The sequence below is a fragment of the Perognathus longimembris genome, chromosome 20 (genome assembly GCF_023159225.1).
Source record: "Perognathus longimembris pacificus isolate PPM17 chromosome 20, ASM2315922v1, whole genome shotgun sequence".
NCBI classification, from domain to species: Eukaryota; Metazoa; Chordata; class Mammalia; order Rodentia; family Heteromyidae; genus Perognathus; species Perognathus longimembris.
This window is the reverse complement of record NC_063180.1, coordinates 7,266,093-7,286,170: the sequence shown is the minus strand read 5'-3', so window position 1 is coordinate 7,286,170 and position 20,078 is coordinate 7,266,093. Positions and strand designations below refer to the sequence as shown.

The following is a 20,078-nucleotide window of genomic DNA, read 5'->3' as shown; positions in this document are numbered from 1 at the left end:
TTTGAACCACAGCTCCACTTCCGTTTATGTGATACTGAGGAATTGAACCCTAGTCTTCCTCCATGCTAGGCAAACACTCTACCACTCAGCCACATTCCCAGTCCCTGGAGAGTTGTTTTATTGACATTTTCCTCACAATCTCTAACTGGAACAGCCAAATTTATAAGGTTAGGCTTGACGCCTTCCTTTTGGAATCCATCAGAGATGATTTCCATGTAAGTGCAATAAACCAGAGGGATGGCCACCTGCTACAGAGGCTTTACTTATGTGTACAGTGGTTTCTGTGTGCCCATGTGTGTTCTCACCCAAAAGCTCTGTGCAAACTCAGAGCCCTGCCAGGTGCCAGTGGTTCATGCTTGTAATCCCAGCTACTCAGGAGGCTGAGACCTGAGGATCACCATTTGAAGTCAGCCTGGGCATGAATTTCTGTGAGACTCTTTTTTTTTTGGCCAGTCCTGGGCTTGGACTCAGGGCCTGAGCACTGTCCCTGGCTTCTTTTTGCTCAAGGCTAGCACTCTGCCACTTGAGTCACAGCGCCACTTCTGGCTGTTTTCTGTATATGTGGTGCTGGGGAATTGAACCCAGGGCCTCATGTATATGAGGCAAGCACTCTTGCCACTAGGCCATATCCCCAGCCTCTGTGAGACTCTTATCTCCAATAAACTACGCAGGCTGGGAGCCTGTGGTTCACACCTGTAATCCAAGCTACTCAGGAGGTTGAGATCTGAGGATCTCAGTTCAAAGCCAGCCCAGACAGGAAAGTCCATGAGACTCTTGTTTCTAATTAATCAGAAAACCAGAAGTGGTTCTGTGGCTCAGTGTGGTAGAGCACCAGCCTTGAGCTGAAGAGCTCATGGACAGCACCCAGGCCCAAGTTCAAGCCCCAGACTGACAAAACAACAACAACAAATAAAGACTACTCAGAAAAAGCTGATGGGGCTATGGCTCAAATGGTAGCACGCTAGCCTTGAGCACAAATTGGTTTAGGAACAGCATGCAGGCTCTAAGTTCAAGCCAACAGCAAAAAAAAAAAAAAAGTCCTCCAAGTGAAAGCACAATCCCCAGGGAGTTGCCAACCTATTTGGAGGCCTGGGGGAGACTGAGCTACTGTCACTATTTCTGAATCAAGCCTGTCATCGATGGGAATACAAGTCCAGAGTGGGGCAGAGACCCAGTCACCCGTGGAGTGTGTAGCATCACTGTCAGAAATATGGGCTGCAGCTGAGGCCTAAGCTCTTTTTCCACATTTCCTGAACTTGACCGTGGATAACAGGTACCCTAAATGTGGATAAGAACACTTTCTTAACCAGTGGCTCAGGCCTATAATTCTAGTCCAAGGCTAAAATCTAAGGATTATGGTGTGAAGCCAGCCCAGTTTGAAGCCAACCTGTAAGATAATCTCCAATTGATACCAAGAAGCTGAAAGTAGAGGAGTGGCTCAAGGGATAAAGCACCAGCTTAAGGGGAAAAGCTAAGGGATAGCAGGTAGGTCCTGAGTTCAAGCTCAGGCACAAAAGAACCAAACCAAATTAAAAAAACTGGGCATGGTGGTACATGTCTGAAACCCCAAGCTACTAGGGAGGTAGAGGTAAGAAGATCTTCGTGGTTTTTGTTTCATTGGGTTTTTAATTTTTTTCTTTTGTGTGTGTATGTGTGTGTGTGTGTGTGTGTGTGTGTGTGTGTGTGTGTGTCTGTACCAGTCCTGAGGCTTAAACTCAGGGCCTGTGCATTGTCCCTGACCTTTTGTGCTCAAGGCTAGCACTCGATAGCTTGAGCCATAGCTGCAACTTTGCCCTTTTTGGTGCTTAATCAGAGATAAGACTTTCATGGGCTTTCTTTCCAAGGCTGGCTGCCAATCATGGTTCTCAGATCTCAGTCTCCTGAGTAGCTAGGATTATTAGCCTGAGACACAGCTTTAAAAATTTATATTTAAGTAGTTGTATAAAGGAGTTGAAGTTTATGAATACAAGGAATCTTGGTTAGTGTCAGCCCTTTCATCATTCTCCATCCCTCCCAACTCCACTCCTTTCCTCAGTTTCTTCATTTTGTAAAATGTGCGTTGAGTTTTATGACTGCATTCCCCTCCCCCCTTCCTCTCTTCATTTGTCTACCCACATCCCATAGATCCCATCCCCTTTCCCCCTTTTCAGTAGGATGTAGGAAGATTTTGATTCTAGGCTGGCCCCCAGGACAAAAGTTCTAGGCCTTCTGAAAAACAAACTAAAGCAGAAAGGATGGGGATGGGGCATGAATAGAATGGTAGAGCACCTGCTCAGTAAGTGAGAGGCCCTGTGTTCAAACCTTAGTTACAGACAATCAACAAGAACAAAAACCACTTACAGAAGCCCCACCCAGACCCAGAAATCCCAGTTTTGCTGAGTCAGGACAGTGATTGGGGTTGGGGGGGCGGAACAGTGGCTGTACTCTACCAGCTAACCCTGCTGATCTTGCTGAGCTTAGACTCCTGACAGTGCTGCCCAGCCTTTCCCCCACTGACCCCCATACCCCGCACTGTCCTCTCCAAGAAGCTCTTAAATCCAGACCCAGTGAAACCCCAGGACACTCACCTCACTGTTGAGGAAGCAGTAGAGGATGGCCACGACCAGCCCCTGCCAGAAAGAGCATGGGTTAGTGCAGGTGCTCAGATCCCTCTTTGGCAGCTGGCCCTAGGCTCCTTCCCCTCATCTGTTCCTGAAGCATGTTCTCTAATGGATATGCCAGGTTCCCATTCCCCTTCTGAACCTCGTGGGGTGCTACCTCTTTGGTTCCCTCAGTGCTCTGTACCTGTGCTGTCCACCAGAGACTAAGCATCTCTTTTCTTGTCCCTGATATCTAACAGAGGGCCACCAACACATCATAGTCATGGGGTAGTTACTGCCAACTAGTACCCACTGGGCAGGGACCAGGTAGGTAACCCAGGAAGACGAGCATGGGAGCACACTGGATAGTGGTGCCCCTGCAGTGTGGCCCCAGCTCCCCTGTGAGGGGCAAGGCCAGTCCAGTGGGAGCCTCTGGACCCAGCATGGTGTCATTTTCAAGATCAGCTGCAAGTCTGGAGAGGTGGAAGCCTAGATGACTAATTGCACTGAAGAACAAATGTGTGGTCAGAACGAACCAGGTCCAGCCCAGCCCAGGTTAGGGCCTGGCCTTGCTGCCTCAAGCACAGGCTAGTGTCATCCTGTTCTCACAGCCTCAAGTTCTGCACCCGGCTGGGTGAGGTCTGTGCTTACGCAGATGCATCTGCTCTGGTAATTGAGGATAATGGTCCTAGGACCCTGGCATGGAGATCTGCCAGAGGAGCCGCTCTAGGCCCAGCTTTCTGAGTGGAGCCAGAGAGGCCTAGAGAGGCATGAGGAGTGAAGGGGTACACCCCGCTCCCCACCTCCTAGTACCCTCCTGGGTCTTCCTGCCTTTCTTACAGGGCTGTCCAGAGGTGGTCATTCTTCCCACATGGAGGCTGGTATGTACAGCTCCACCCTCTTTCCTCTAGTCCCACTCCACAGTGCACCTAGCTCCTTATCACATTAGAAAGGACCCCAAGGGCAATGGACCATCTGGGCCCGTGAAAGCAGACAACATATACAACTTTGGTAATTCCTCCTTTTTGGAGCTGGGGCTAGAACCCAGGACCTCATACATGCTAAGCATGAGCCCTTCCACTGAGCTCTAACCTCATTTCTGGACACTGGCATTTGAATGGGTTAGTGACAAAACTAGAAGAGACTTCAGGCATCAGTGAGTGGCATGCAGGACAAGGACCGCATGAACGGCAGGGTCCACACAGGGTTGTGGCTCCCAGATTTTGCAGCAAGTTGGGAATTTTTGAATCCTCTTTGCTTTGTACTTTACACTTAAATCTCAAGGGCTTTTGTTCTTTCTTCCTTTCTTTCTTTTCCTTCTTTCCTTTCTCTTCCTTCTTTCCTTTTGTTTGCTTTTCTTTATCATTATTATTAATTATTATTGTTATTGGTGCTGGTACTAGGGCCTGAACTCGTGACCTTGAGTTTTCTCTTGGCTTTTTCACTCAAAGCTGGTGCTTTACCACTTGGGCCATACCTCTACTTCCTATTTTTTGCTACGTTTCTGCCTAGCCTAGCTTCAAACCACAGTCTTAAGATTTCTGCTTTCTAAGTAGCTGGAATGACAGGTGTGAGCCCCCAGCACCAGGCTCTGCATCAGTAGCTTTGAAAGCTCCCAGAGGGTAGGAGTGGCTTCACAGCAGGAATCTATTAGCCATGAGGGAATGAAAGGTGCTTACAGGCAGGCTGTGAAATGAGTCAAACTTGGACGTGCAGCACAACTTGACCTGAGTAATTATGGGATTCTGAGTTTCTATTTTATTCAATCCTCAAAGGGCTAGGCATTGTGGTACACAACTGTAATCTTAGCATTTAAGAGGCTCAGCCAAGGGGATCAAAGTTTAAGACCAACCTAGGCAACATAGCAAGACACTGTTTAAAAAAATAGACTTTATCAAGCCCTGGATGAGAGGTAGGAAGGAACCAGAGTCACAGAGGGTTTCCAGCAAGACTGGAGCTGTGCCCTATTGGAGCTGTTAGTGTGAGGCGGATACCTGTGTCTCCACTCAGGGTCATCTGCTCTAACTGTCCTGTGGCACAGGGACACATCTTCATTGTTCAGGGGGAAGGCAAAAGCCTTCTCAGAGGAAGCTGTGGTCTAAGCACATATTCTAGGGCAGGCCTCCCACAAGCTAGCAAGCTTACTAAATCTCACAGTTGGGGCCATGAAAAATGAAGTGGCAGGATTTTAATGCCATGAAAAGAAATTTAGTGGGGGGGGGGCATGTAGAGAATTAAAACAAGCAGGATACAAAATGATCACATTGTGGTCCCAAGTAGATGGTACAACGTGTGTGTGTGTGTGTGTGTGTGTGTGTGTGTGTGTGTGTGTGTGTTCTCTAGGATCAAACCCAGGCCATGTTCGTACTAGGCAAATACTCCAACACTGAACTTTGCCCCTTTTTCTCTTTCTATTTTCCTTCCTTCCTTCCTTCCTTCCTTCCTTCCTTCCTTCCTTCCTTCCTTCCTTCCTTTTCTACTACTTTCTTCCTTTTGGTTGTATTTATTTTTCTTTCTTCTTAAAATGTAACTTTCTCAACTATTTACAATAAGCAAGTATTGCAAGAGTTAATGCATTTCATCACATTCTTTCTTTCTTTTTCTTTTTTTCAGAGATGAGGACTGAATTCAGGGCCTTACACAACTCAGGACCTTACACTTGCCAGGCAAATGCTCTTCCACTGAGATAAATCCCTAACCAAATTAATGCATTTCAATTTGGCTCATGTTTGTAATCCTTACTACTCAGGAGGCTGAGATCAGTTCAAGGCCAAACCAAGCAGAAAAAGTCCACTGGACTCCATCTCCAAATAGTCAGCAAAAATCAAAACTGGAGGTATGTTTCAAGTGGCAGAGTGCTAGTCAAGCAAACAAGCAACCTGAGTAAGCACAAGATCCTGATTTCAAACCTCAATACTGACCAAGAAGAAAAAAGGAAGATTAAAAGTACAGATTGTTACAGACAATCCTGTGATTGTGTGCTCTTTAGGCCCTTGACTTTTTTTTTGTTGTTGTTTGTTTTTTGTTTGTTTGTCTTTTTTGCCTGTTCTGGTGCCTGACTTCTGGGCCTGGAGATTCTTTTGCTCAAGGATAGCACTCTACCACTTGAGCCACAGCTTCACCCCAACTTTTTCTGTAATTAATTAGAGATAAGAGTCTCATGGACTTTCCTGCCTGAGCTGGTTTCGAACTGTGATCCTCAGATCTCAGCCTCCTGCCTGAGTAGCTAAGATTACAGGCATGAGCCATTGACTTTGTAATAATTGAAAAAGAGTCTTAACCATGCTGACCAGTATGGCTGATTCTACTACTGGCTTCTGTGGATAGAAGAGATTTTTACATATGTTGGGGACAGCTGTGACTTTAAGAGGGCACAGCTGGCTTTAGCCTGTCCCCTCTCCTTCCACTTTCAACGGGAAGAGAAGCCCCCACCCCTGGGGGCGAGCACGTGTCTAATGGTGGGGACCCAGAACTCAGTCCTTCGGGGCTGTGGTCTCCGCCCATAAAGGAAGTCCCGTGACATCACCTGAGGAACAGTCCTTGTAGCCAACCAATAGTCCCTCTCCTGTGCCCGCCTTTGGGGGTATATCCGTTGGCTCCTCATTTGAATAAACCAGAACGCCCCAGAGGCTTTCTCCAGGACTCCCACCCGCCCGTGTCTTCCTTGGGCTGGCGGGCATGGGGTCTCGCAACCACACGCGAACTGAGGCTACCTTGGGTCCTCGCTTCCGCGACTAATCCCTACTGGCCTGGGGGATGTGAGAGAGCGAGAAAGGATCCCACATGGAAGAGGCAGACAAGCCCAGGACCCCCTCCCACGTAGATGGGGGGGTAGAGCGAAGCCCGGCACACACATGTATAATGTACCTCTTGTCTATTTTATCCATGCATATCCATATATATTCAAGAACATACATGTACTGTACACGCATATATAATATTGTAATGATTTCTTCATAAGCATGGTTGTGGGAACACTAGCAAAATATGTTTGCTTTCCTCCTGGCATTTTCCCAGAGAGAAGCCACATGGCCTTTCCATGGATCGTCTGTAGCCCAACCACAAGCCCCAACTTTGAGGGTCAGGAAGCCCTCATCCAGGTGGCAAGGTGGATATGGATTTTCAAACTCTCCCCATGGTCACTACCTGTTTTTCCAGGTCAAGTCCTTTCACCAGCCTGGACCTCAAATCCTCTAGCTGCTAGGCCATGGTGTGCCCAGCCTCCTCCAATGCTACATGAGCCAAAGGAAAAGAATCATAAAGATCTGGGTATGGTAGCTCATGCCTATAATCCCAGGTATGCAGAAAACAGAGGTTAGGAGGATCTAAATTTGAGGCTAGCCAGGACAAAAATTAAAGAAGATCTCATCTCAAGAAAAAAGCCTAGGGCTGGGCTCATGCCTGTAATTCTAGCTACTCAGGAGGCTGAGATCTGAGGATCATGGATCAAAGCCTGCCTATGCAGAAAAATCCAAGAGACTCTTATCTCTAACTAGACACCAGAAAACCAAAAGTAGAGCCAGTGGCTTAAAGTGGTAGAGTGCTAGCCTTGAGCAAAAAGATCTCACAGACCACACCCTGGCCCTGAGTTCAAACCCCATGACAAACAACAACAAAAAAGAAAAATGCCTGGTATAGTGGTGCGCCTGACCTCTCTGCTATGTGGGAATCTGTAGGAAAGAGGACTACAATCCAGGTGAGACCCAGATGAAACAATGTGAGAATCTACCTAAAAAAATACCTAAAGCAAAAACTTGCTAGGAGCATGACTCAAGTGGTACGTGCCTAGCAAGCAAGAAGTACTAAGTTCAAAACCCAGTACTACCATAAGAAAGAAAAGAGAACTATGAGTAGCACAGGCAAGAGGCCGGGTTCTCTGAATGTCTGCGGAGCTAGCAGGGAGTCTCTAGACAGAGTAGGCCCTAGGAGGTAAGGCTTCAAGAATGGGGGTGGGGGAAGGATAAGTCTTGAAGTGGAGTGTTTCTGTCTTTGCTTTGGCTACTAGGGAGTTTCAATCCAAACTTGTGACCTACCTGTCCCTCCACTGTAGGACTTTATCAGATTCATTTCTGCACAGGAAATCCAACTGGCTTCTATTCTTTTTTTATTCACTAAATCTTCATCTACTGTCCTTTTGTTTGTTTGTTTGTTTTTGTGAGAGGAGGATGTCCATGTTCCTCCTGAAAAAATCACATGATTTGGGGGGAGGAAATAACTATGTGTAAATAAACAACATAACACTCTAAGGTTTGAGGGTTTCTAATACTTCCTCCTATCAAAACAGGATTCTCATAGCTTTTGTTGTTTTGACTTCACAACATCTTGGTGAATTAATAGGAAAATAAATCCCTATTTTTTATATCAAGGTACTGACGTTTGAACTCACATCTGTGTTCTGCCACTAGCATTTGAGTCTTGCATCAAGCCTGGCCTTTCAGCTGATTATTCTGGAATTTATGCCCTGGCTGACTTCAAACCCTGGTTCTTTAGATTTTGGCTTCCTGAGTAGCTAGGACTAGAGGCATGAGCCACTGGCACATTGTACTCCTCTCTCTCCCTCTCCCCCCACCCCTTTCATTTGTACTTGTACTAAGTTGTACCTGCTCATAGTTTTAAACATAAAACCATTCTGGTTAGAAACCCTATCAGCCTCCTGACAGCAGGCCCCAGTTTCCTCTTCCTCTGGGACACTGTGTACTTTTCTTAACAGATTCTAGAAGCTGTTGTTGCTACTGCTTGTCGTAGTGGTGGTGATGGTGAGGGTGATGGTGATGGTAGTGACAATGCATCTTTGGTTATTTTTTCTGGGCATCCCAATAAGAAGACAAGGATTTGCTGTCTTTCAAATGCCCTTCTCTCCTCTCCCCAAGCTTTGCCTCCCTATGCCCTTCCAGGACGTGTTTGTGGTATTGTGACAATTTGACATGCAACATGGTGTGGCTGTCCCTTATCCCTGTCCCAGGAGTCAGTGTCACAGTCTCTAGATTTCATCTTCTGCCTCCATTTAACTGGGGGGGACTGTGGGTCCCACTCGGAGCCACGTGGCACAAGCAGGCCCTGACCCTGTGTCCCTTGGGTCTCTGCTAAATCCTCTTCCCAATCCCCTCATTTCTCTCCGTGGGACAGAGAACTCCTCTTTTTGAGTGACAGCTCCTGAAGCTTACCTGGAAGGAGCCCAGGGCCAGTTCAAAGAACAGCTGGACCTCCATAGCATCCTCGGGGGAGAAGGCGAAGACGATGTAGTGGATGCCAAACAGGGGGATGAGCAGCAGTGTGGACTTGGCCAGCCGCCTGGGGACATAGAGCCACCATGCAAGTTCTCCTCTGCCTCCCTCTAACCACCTTCCCTCACTAAGGGAAAATCCACCAGTGCCCCTTGCTTAGCAGCAATGTGTCCAGACACTGGCAGGGGGGGTGTGGTGGTGGTATCAGCTTTCTCTCTTGTTTTTTTCTTTATTATTTTTAGTTTTTAGTAGAAGGATTGAACCCAGGCTAGGGAAACACTCTGTCAATGAGCTACATCCTAGCCTGTTTGCATTTTATTTCATAGGTTCCTGACTCTCACACATCTACCATCCAGACACAACACTTACCAAGTCATGACCAGTCCCCAAAGTTCCTCATCACCTCCCTCTAAGTAATGCAGTATAAAACATACCCACCCAAGGGGTTTTGTTTAGAAATTAGATACCCCTATTACTGTGACTCTATGTCTAACAATGGTCAACATCAGCTTTCTTATTTAGATAACATAACTGTAAGAACTGGGTCCCACTGACTTGAGCCCATAATCCTAGCTACTCAGGAGGCTGAGGTCTGAGGATCTCCATTCAAAGCCAGCCTGAATAGAAAAGTCTATGAGAGTCTTATCTCCAATTAACCAATTAAAAAGCTGAACGTGGAGTTGTGGATCACATGGTAGAGTGCTAGCCCTTATCACAGGACCAGCGCCCAGGCCCTGAGTTCAAGCCTAAGAACCAGCGTGTGTGTGCTGCATGCATGCACACACACAACTATAAGGAGAAGTGCTTGTATTTTCTTCTCAGATTAAGGTAGCCAATTTTAGTAAATAAGAATCGGGGGAGGGGGGAGGATAGGTAAAGGAGACATGGAAATGGAGGGACAAAGAGTGAACAAATGGTACTCACTAGACACTATAAGGAAAATTAACTATACAAATTGTAGATGGGGATAGAGGGAAAAACTGGGAGGGAGTGAAGGGATGATACTATCCAAAAAGAAATTTACTCTTTATCTGACTTATGAAATGGTAACCCCTCTGTACATCACATTTATAATAACAATTATAATAATTACAAAAAAAAACCCCAACCAATCAAACAGACACACACTAAATAGAATTCAGGGTGCTACAGTGGCTCACACCTGTATTCCTACGTACTATGGAGACTGCCATCTAACAATCTCAGTGTGAAGGTAGCTCAGGAACAAAGATCTATGGCACTCTATCTCCAATTAGCCAGCAAAAAGCCAGAAGGGGTGGCTCATGTGGAGCAGAGATGTTCCATAGGTGCAGTGAGGAACAACACAGACAAACCTTACCAAAGACAACTGACTTCTCAGAGACTAAAGCACCATTAAGAGAGCCTGTGTCGAGCATTTACTTGTCTTTAGTCTCTGTTACAGGCTGAAGTGTATCCCCTTCAAATTCATATGTTGCAGCCAAGTCCCCAGTATTTCAAACTGTGAATGTATATGCGGTCATTAAAGAGGAGATTAAGTTTCAAGGCCTGTGGAAGACACCAACCAATCTACCAGAGCAGGGCCTGTCCTAGCGCTTTTTTCCTAGCTAACACTATCATTTGAACCACAGCTCCACCTCTGGCTTTTTGGTGATTGATTTGAGATAAGAATCTCACAGAATTTCCTGCCAGGACTGGCTTTGAATCACGACCCTCAGATCTCAGCCTTCTGAGTAGCTAGGATTAGAGGCATGAACTAAAGGTGCCCAGCTACCAGGGTCTTTATAAGGGAAGGAAATGTAGACACAGAGATATGGGGGTACCAATGCTCAGGGAAAAAAACACATGGGGTCTCAGAGATCTCAGAGGCATGCCATTAGACTTCTAGCCTCTAGAACCAGGAGAGAAAAAAATATTCTACTGTCTATGACCCCAGTCTGAGGCCTAAGCAGGGAGGCACATCTCTCTTGAACATCTTAAAGGTTTCAAATGTTTTGTTTGTTTGATCCTGTTACTAGAGCTTGAATTCAGGGCCTCAAACTCTTGGTTAGCTTTACCATGAAAGGCTGGCACACTACCAATTGAGCCACACAGCCACTTCCAGCTTTTTGCTGGTTAATTGGAAACAAGAATCTCTCACTGGATTCTCAAACATTGATCTTAATTTTTATCTAAGATCTTAATCTCTGCTTCTGGAGTAGCTAGGATTCTGGAGTAGCTAGGTGTAAATCTCAGGCACCAGGCAATTTTTCTTTTTTATTTCTTTTTGCCAGTTCTGAGGCTTGAACTCAGGGCCTGAGCACTTTCCCAGGATTTTATTTTTTTGGCCAGTCCTGGGGCTTGGGACTCAGGGCCTGAGCACTGTCCCTGGCTTCTTTTTGCTCAAGGCTAGCACTCTACCACTCGAGCCATAGCACCACTTCTGGCTTTTTCTGTTAATGTTATGCTGAGGAATCGAACCCAGGGCTTCATGCATGCTGAGCAAGCACTCTACCACTAAGCCATGCTCCCAGCCCCACCAGGTGATTTTAAGTATTTTTGAGTCACACATTCTCCTGACAAAAGTCCAGGTAATTTTCTCCTAAATACTGCACAAATTTGGCTAGATTTGGATCAAGTCCTGTAGCCCATGCAGACTCCTTACCTTCTTCAAGGGTCCATCCCATCATAATCAGACACACTCCCCCACCATCCCAATTACAATGTAGAATTAGGTCCACACTTTTCCGTCTTCAACTGGCACTCATTGAGCATACAGTAGATGCTCAGTAAATGTATGCTAACTGATAATGACTGGCTGTTTTAGCATTTCTAGGTCTTTGCCATCTACTTACTTGTACTGGTTCATTTCATTTCCTCTTGTTTCTTGGGTTCTAAGTTTTCTCATTAAGATTCTTAGAATACTTATAAAGAAGATGAAATTGATCTGTAAAATACAAGGCGGAAGTGGGGTTGATGCTCTCTTGCTTTCTGCAATGTCCCTTGGACTTTGGGGTGGGGATAAGAAACCATATCCATGATGGCACATTCCAGGTGCTGGCTCCTGCATTCAGAGCCCTGGTGAAACCAACTGTCCAGAGCCATGGACAGAAACCGTAGCCCTCTTTCCCCAGGCCACGGAAGCTCAAGAGCTTGCTCACTTGTCAGGAAGATGACTGATTACCCAGACTTGCAGGGCTTAGGAATCCCCCTGTGAATCTTGAAAAATGTAAGGATGTGGCTACTTTGTAGGCTGAGATTAGGAGACACACCATTTGAAGCCAGCTCATGCAAAAAGTTCTCAAGATTTCATCTCAAGGGAAAATGGTGGGCATGGTGCTGTATGTCTGTCACCCTAGCTATAGCTGGAAGTGTAAATAGGAACACTGAGGTACAGGCTGGCTTAAGTAAGACCCTATCTCAAAAATAACCTGAGGAGTAAAGGCTGGAGACATAGTTCAAGTGGTAGAGCACCTGCCTAATAAATATAAAGCCCTGAGTTCAAACCCTAGTAATTGCTTTGGAAAAATGCAAGCCAAAGCTTAAGATTCTGTTTGTTTTTTTCTTTCTCTTCTTCCTATCCTCTTCCTATCTGTTTTACTTTATTTTTTCTCCCTCTTGACACAGGGATTCACTATATAGTCCAGGCTTCCCTCCTGCCTTAGTCTTCCAAGTGCTGGGATTACAGGCATGCATCACCACATCTGGCTATCCTTATCATTTTTTTCCTTGAGCTTTAAAATTTTTTTTAATTGTTGTTATGAAAGTGATATACAGAGGGATTACAGTTACAGAAGTCAGGCACTGACTATCCTTTTTTTTTTCCCCCTTGGTCGTTGTGCTTGAACTCTGGGCTGGGGTGTTGTCCCTGAGCTCTTAGCTCAAGACTAGCCCTCTACCACTTGAGCCACAGCGCCACTTCCGGTTTTCTTTTTCCGGTGGTTAATGGAAATAAGAGTTTCATGGACTTTCCTACCTGGGCTGGCTTTGAACCATGATTCTCAGATCCAAGCCTCCTGAGAAGCTAAGATTACAGGCATGAGCCACCGGTGCCCAGGTAATCCTTTTTAAAATACGTTTTGTGCCTGGTGCCCCTGGCTCATGTCTCTCTCTCTCTCTCTCTCTCTCTCTCTCTCTCTCTCTCTCTCTCTCTCTCTCTCTCTCTCTCTCTCTCTCCCTCTCCCTCCCTCCCTCTTTCCTTCCTTCCCTCTCTTTATTTCTGTGGCTCTCTCTTTCTCTTCCTTTTGCCATTCCTGGGGCTTGAACTTGAGGCCTGGGCACTGTCCCTGAGCTTCTTTTGCTCAAGGCTAGCACTCTACCCCTTGAGCCACAGCACCACTTCTGGCTTTTTCTGCAGTGCTAAGGAATCAAACCCAGGGCTTCATGTATGTTAGGCAAGCACTCTACCACTAGGCCACATTCCCAGCCCCCCTAAATACATTCTATATTATATATTTTGTGGGAAACTAGGAAAGAGAATCTTGAAAGCTCCAAACATACTTTTTTTAAAAGAGCTAAGAAGATGTATGTATCAGTATACATGAATCGTATGCATGGTGAAATAGCACACTGATCCCTGCTAATATGTGCAATGAACATATATTAATCAAATAAAAAAATCTTCTACTTTGTAGCTTTTTGCATGGATTTGTTTTTTTGAGACAGCATCTCAGGCCAAGTAGGACTATAGTTTTAGGGCTTTGCAGGGGACAGGCCCAGAGAAGAGAAGTGGGAGTGACCCCAGCATGGGGAGGGTCACAAGCTGCCTTCTGACCTCTGCTCTTCTCCCACCCCTAGGCCAGTCAGTCTGTGATGGGCACTTCCTGTCAACTGGTTCCTTGGCCTTGGGCATCGCTCTGAGACCCACAGCTGTTAGTTTCAGCTGAGAAACTAGACCTCAGAGTGTCTCTGTGCATCCCCTCTCTTCACCCCTCTGCTGTTTTCCACACAGCTGGGCTGCAGAGCCCTCCACCTTAACAAAGTTCAGGCCCAGACCCTTCCTCAGAATGTAGAGCTCTCACCTCTACCTATCCATATTTTTTTGTTTCATTTTTCCAGTACTTGTGGCTGAACTCAGAATCTGGGTGCTATCCAAGAGCTTTAATGCTCAAAGCTAGTGCTTTACCACTTGAGATCCAGCTCCATTCCCAGGTTTATGGTAGTTAATTGGAGATAAGAATCTAACAGACTTTCCTGCCCACCCTGGCTTTGAACCACAATCCTCAGATCTCAACCTCCTGAGTAGTTAGGATTACAGGTGAGAGCCACGGGCACCTAACTTCCTATCAATGTTTTAAAAGCTTCCAGTGATTGGAATAGGCAGCCAGGGTTGAAACCCTCCCTATGCTGGGGTCACTCTTGCATCTATTTCCTGAGCCTGTCTCCTGCAGTGTCCTAAAGCCACAGTCCCACTTGGCTGTCAACCATTCCTCACCACCCCACTGTCCCAGCAGAGATCAAGAGCAGAAATTCTCCAGGTACTGGTGGCTCACACCTGTCATCCTAGCTGCTCGGGAGGCTGAGATCTAAGGACTGTGGTTCAAAGCCAACCAGGGCAGGAAAGTCCGTGAAACTCTTATCTCCAATTAATCATCAAAAAAGCCAGAAGTAGGGGCTGGGAATATGGCCTAGTGGCAAGAGTGCTTGCCTCCTACACATGAAGCTCTCGGTTCGATTCCCCAGCACCACATATATGGAAAACGGCCAAAAGGGGCGCTGTGGCTCAGGTGGCAGAGTGCTAGCCTTGAGCGGGAAGAAGCCAGGGATGGTGCTCAGGCCCTGAGTCCAAGGCCCAGGACTGGCAAAAAAAAAGCCAGAAGTAGAGCCGTGACTCAAGTGGTAAAGCATTAGCCTTGACCAAAAAAGTTCAGGGACAGGCTTAGAGTTCAAGCCCAGGACCAGGAAAAAAAAAAAAAAAAGAGCAGAGATCCAGGACCACTTGCAAGCGTGTGGCTTATCCCTCCTGGCACATGCTGAACCAGGCTCCGCCCTTAGGGCTGAGCCAGTGTTTCCATCTGTCCCACTGGCCCCCAGCTCAGCAGAGAATGGCCACTCACCAGGATGGAGAGGATCACAGGGCCTCGAATGACCCACCAGATGGTAGCGTTGGCATTGATGTCCCAGCACCTATGGGGAAGGGGCAGCCAGGCATTGTTAGGAGGGGACAACTAGGCTGACCAGCAAACCCTGAGGTTCCCTGAAACAACCCTTGGATGAGGGCCTCATGTCTGTGGCTCTGATTCCCCAAATCTGTGCACCATTACAACCTACCCCTCCCTGCTGCTCAGAGTACTGTGGGGCTGAGGGTGCCGTTGGTGCATCTGCGGGAACCTCAGAGCTCAGGTCCCAAAGCCTGCTGCTGTCAAGATTTATTTGATCACATGGTAGCAAATGCAGCTGCAAACCCAGGTAGACCTGAGTCAGTCAGGTTTCTGGGTGACACGTGCATGACCTAGATACCTGGGACATCAATCAGGTGTGGTGGTTACCTGGTCATGAAGAGCACATGCCTGGTCCAAGGCAGCCGCAGCTCTGTTCCAGATGGGTTTTGGCACAAAGAAAAATACTAATAGATTTGTTTTTCTAGAAATACTGAAAATTTAGACTTAGAAAGTAATTATTTTAATTTCTTTAAGAGACAGAGTCCTGGGAGCTGGGGATATTGCCTAGTGGTAGAGTGCTTGCCTCATATACATGAGGCCCTGGGTTCGATTCCTCAGCACCACATATATAGAAAATGGCCAGAAGTGGCGCTGTGGCTCAAGTGGCAGAGTGCTAGCCTTGAGCAAAAAAGAAACCAGGGACAGTGCCCAGGCCCTGAGTTCAAGCCCCAGGACTGGCAAAAAAAAATTATTGTGGGCTAAGTTTGGCCCAAAAGACCCATGCAAGCCTCCTCAGCATTAGTTTACTTGCAGTCTGTGACATTCTCCCCTTGAGAAATGGACTCTCTCTATCACACTGACTCTCCTCTTCCCTGGTTTCTTTCAAAGTGCTCAGCACCTGGCTCTTTTAGAGACGGCTAGAGCTCTGGTCTGTCTCTGTCACTGAGGCACAACAGTTGAGAATGCTGCCAGTGCTCTAACCTGTCTGGCTCAGCGGGGCTCTTCCATATTGGGAGGGTAGGGGACCCCTGGGCTGGTCCTTCCCTGTTCTTCCTCCACTGGCAGCACCTGCCTAGGGCTCTGGTTGCCATCTGGTATTGGATGTAAGCACAGATAACCCAGTGGGCAAAGCAGTCAGGGACCAAAGAGATAAAAGTGCAGCCCATCTGCAGATTCACCCACCTGGAGACTCACCCACAGAGGGCTCCAGAGACCTTGCCTATCACCCCTAATTTGAGGAACAGACCTTTCCCAAAAAGCTCCCACAGAAGTATCTGTGCTGTTGGAAGAAATGGATGTCAAATATAGGTCAGCCCTCAGAACCCACAGGAGGTGGTGCCAGACCCCTCTGTGGATACTGAAATCCACGGATGCTCAAGAGCTTTAATGCCACATGCATATCACCCGTGTACACCATAAACTAGAATTTATCTCTAGATGACTTACAAGAGTTATGTAATAGGAAAAAAGTAACAGTTGGAAAGCCTGTACATATTCAATCCAGATTATCTATCTCTGTGTTAGGAGAAAGGGTCTTACTACCCTGGCCTCAAAATTTGCCATCTTCCTGCCTCAATCTCCCAAATGCAGACATTTTAAATAGTATTTATCTTCAGTTTGAAGTTGGTTAAATTTGCGTGCGCAGAGCCAGTGCTACAGAGAGCCAACTGCATGCTCTTGTTACCTTTCAACAGCTTACCCAACGTCTTCCAGAAAGTACCTGGTGGTAGCCCATAATGCAACAAAAATGGCTGGAGAACCTGAGGGGTCAGAAATGATAGGAGATCTTCAACACATGTATGAATATCAGGATCATGGTTACCCAGCCTGGGTACTGAGCAGGTGCCAGGCTTAGTTTCCATGGAAACCCTTTGGCCACCCTGGATCAGCATGTAGCTGCATGTTTCAAGGTTCTGGGAGCTAAGATTCAATGAGATACATCCTGAAAGCTATTGGAGCTTAGGTCTGGGCCAGAATCCAGGAAACCTCTGCAGAGAGGGTCCCCCTCCCCAGGCAGGTCCTTGGAGCCAAGGAAGCAGCAGTGGTTCAGCCTTCTTGAACTGTAAAGTATGCATGGGGGTTGGGGTGGGAAAACCAGTTGGTGAGAGAAGTATTGATTTTATTAAGCTATTGGTTTGTAAAAGCTCAGCCATCACTGCTATATATATATCCAGAAACACAGTTTGGACTAGAGAAGAAAAAATGTCTCTGGGTTGAAAAGATAGAAGACCATTTCCTAACTTGTATTTAAATGAGGCAAATTGAACTTACACATTTATTTCTATTTCCCCTCCATCCAACATGACAGTAAAGAAACAGAAATGGGGATTGGAAGTGTGGCTTAAGGGGCAGAGCACCTGCCTAGCATGGGTGGCATCCTGAGTTCCAGCTCTAGCACCAGTAAACAACAAAGGGATGGTATAAGGCCATAAGCACAGAGACTGGGAAGGAAGGCAAGAATGGAGTAGATGGCAGCACTTCAGAAACACTGACAGCTGGCGGGCTATTATCCTAGCCACTCAGGAGGCTGAGATCTGAAGATCACAGCTTGAAGTCAGCCTGGACAGCCAAATCAGAGAGGATCTTATCTCCAACTAACCAGCAAAAAACTGAAAGTGGAGCTGTGGCTTTACGCCAAACTTGAAGGTTGGTTGAAAGTGTAAATAAGAGTCAGATGACCACTCTTAGTGGCCAACATTACTCTCAGGAGACCAAAGACTTATCTGTGTATCCCAACGAGTTCATTTCCTAGGGAAACTGAGCCCAGGAGGGCTGGTCTGGGCTTCCAGCCAGGTAGCGGGCAGAAGTGGGCACCAGGATCACTGCTGGATGAAGTTCCAGCCAGTATTGCGGGCACTTGCCACACAGCACTACTGGGCACCTGCCATGTGGCTGGTCCCAGCTCAGGTGTGCAGAAGTGCCAGATAGATCTTAGATTTGGAAGTTTTACTATTAATAAAAGAATCTAAAAGGTTGGGTATGTGGCTTAGTGGTACAGTGCTTGCCTGGCGTGCATGAAGCCCTGGGTCCCATTCTTCAGTACAATATACACAGAAAAGGCCAGAAGTGGTCCTGTGGCTCAAGTGGTAGAGTCCTAGCCTTGAGCAAAAGAAGCTCAGGGACAGTGCCCAGACCCTGAGTTCAAGCCCCAGGACTGGCAAAAAAAAATCTAAATAAGTGATTTGCAATTTTTATGCTGAATACACATTGAAATGGTACTATTTTGATTATACAATTAAAACAAAATAGAATAGAATAATAGAAAATCTATTACTTTTACCTGTTTCTTTATTATGTTTACTGTGACTATTAGAATTTACTTATTTTTTAATTTAATTTTTAATGGAGTACTGGACATAGAACCTAGAGCCTCACATAAGCTAAGAAAGTACTCTATACCACACTTCTAATTCTATTATTTTTATGAAGCCACAAGGACTCCCTATATTGCCAGGTTGGCCTCAAATCCTGGGTTCAAGTGAGTCTCCTGCTTCTGCCCCAAGGAGCTAGAGCTACAGGTGCACACCACCATGTCTGGCCTTTTAAAATTTGATATGAGGCTCACATTCTATATCTAAGGGACATTTGGCTGCATGCCAGACAGTAAGGGCTCTGGCCCCAGGCCTCTGAGTTTTCAGACCTCTAGTAGCTGAGTCTACTTCTACTCCAGACTCTTACTCCCTAACTCCAGGCAGATTGAAGGAATCTTTTTGGAGGTACTGAACAGCCAGACAGACTAAGGGCCTAGAGTTAGCAATACTGACACACCCTCCTCCCCTAACCCAGTGGCCACATCCAGGCCAGCTCCCTCAAGAAAAGGCCCTCAGCCCAAAGCTTTGATTGGCCCTGAAAAGACTCATTCTCAAATATGAACAGACAGCCAAGGTCACTGACATCTGATTACATAAAAGACTAGGAACAAAACAATCAGAGAAGAGGAACTGAGAGGAAACCAAGCAGGGAACAGAAGGAACTTGAACAAAACAACTCTAGGGAATATCATCAAAGAGACAGAAATGATTGCATTTATATGATCCAGACAGGAAGGTGCAAACCAGGAGCATTCAGAGAGCAAGAAAGAAGGCATGGAATTTAGATGACCAAATCAAAAATTCAGTCAGTGGATTGAAAAATAAAGACTATGTATCTCCCAGAAAGTAAAATAAACAAACAGAAAATAGTGGAATATCAAGTAGGAAATTAGAACACTAGAGGTTTATTCCAGGATGTGTACCTTCTGACAGAAATAAGTTTGGATAGGAAAGAGTAATAACTGAAGGGAAATAAATGATCCTGCAGATAACACAGGAATGCTTCTAAGAAAGGAGGATTCCAATTTGCAGATGAATGGGCCATCATGAAAGAAAAATCTCCGTTGGCCCACCCTGAGACATTTCAAAACAAAGAGAAGACTCGATGTTTTTAATTAATTTGTTTGTTTGATTTTGGTGCTGGGGCTGGAATCAGCTTTGCACTTGGTAGATAAGTGCTCGGTCACTAAGCTACACCCTCAGCCCTGGCATCTGATAGGTAAAAAGTTAGTAAAAGGCTCAAGAATTGCATGCATAACTTCAGATGCCAAAACACAGACCTTCAAAATCCTGGAGGAAAATGTTTTTTCAACCTGATGTTCTATGCACCAGTAATTGGCAAATTAGAGATGAGAGTGGAATAAAGATATTTTCAGATATGCAATGTGAAAAATGTTCCTTCCAGGTCCTCTTTGTCAGAGATGTTCTGGAGAATGTGCTCCAATAAAAGAGTAAGCCAAGAGGAGTCAAGTAGTAAAGAACTTAGGAGTTGTAGAGGGAGATTAGGGGAATTCTGATTGAGCTTAGTAAGTGATGCTCCAAATTGGATACTGTCCTGATAGTGTCCATTGTATAATGCAAATCCTGGGTCTCCAGAGCTCTGGGGCTGGGGCTAAAGTTATATGCTAGTCAAACTGAAAAGGTCCAGAAGCAGGATAGTGCAGTCTGCTCTGCCAGCTAGGGTGGCTCTCGGATTGTCTGATGGAAAACAAACCCTAGCCTACAAGGATTTAAGAAAGCAGAAGAGTCCATGGGGTCATTGCTAGCATGGATGCTTGTCAATTAAAGACACCAGGAAAACCCAAATGAAACTAATGACTGGGGCCCATGACTGCCTATCTCTCTGTAAGCCTGTGAGTCCCTCATAGGAACTTTCTGCCTAAAGCCTTAATGTGTGGTTATCAA

General features: G+C 46.1%; 1 protein-coding gene across 6 annotated transcripts in view; it reads right to left on the bottom strand.

The window, feature by feature from the left end:
• The window catches only part of Sctr (secretin receptor), an 81,234-nt gene that overhangs the window by 1,193 nt on the left and 59,963 nt on the right, over window positions 1–20,078 (bottom strand). For 4 of the 6 annotated variants that reach the window (XM_048368661.1, XM_048368664.1, XM_048368662.1 and 1 more), the window contains exons 8-12: window positions 16,562–16,622; window positions 14,818–14,887; window positions 11,617–11,708; window positions 8,744–8,870; window positions 2,568–2,609 (exon numbers count right to left, since the gene is read on the bottom strand). In XM_048368661.1, the coding sequence (XP_048224618.1) occupies window positions 2,568–2,609; window positions 8,744–8,870; window positions 11,617–11,708; window positions 14,818–14,887; window positions 16,562–16,622 (392 nt within the window). The remainder of the gene's footprint in view (window positions 1–2,567; window positions 2,610–8,743; window positions 8,871–11,616; window positions 11,709–14,817; window positions 14,888–16,561; window positions 16,623–20,078) is intronic. The other 2 variants (XM_048368663.1, XM_048368667.1) reach the window with 2 other exon arrangements.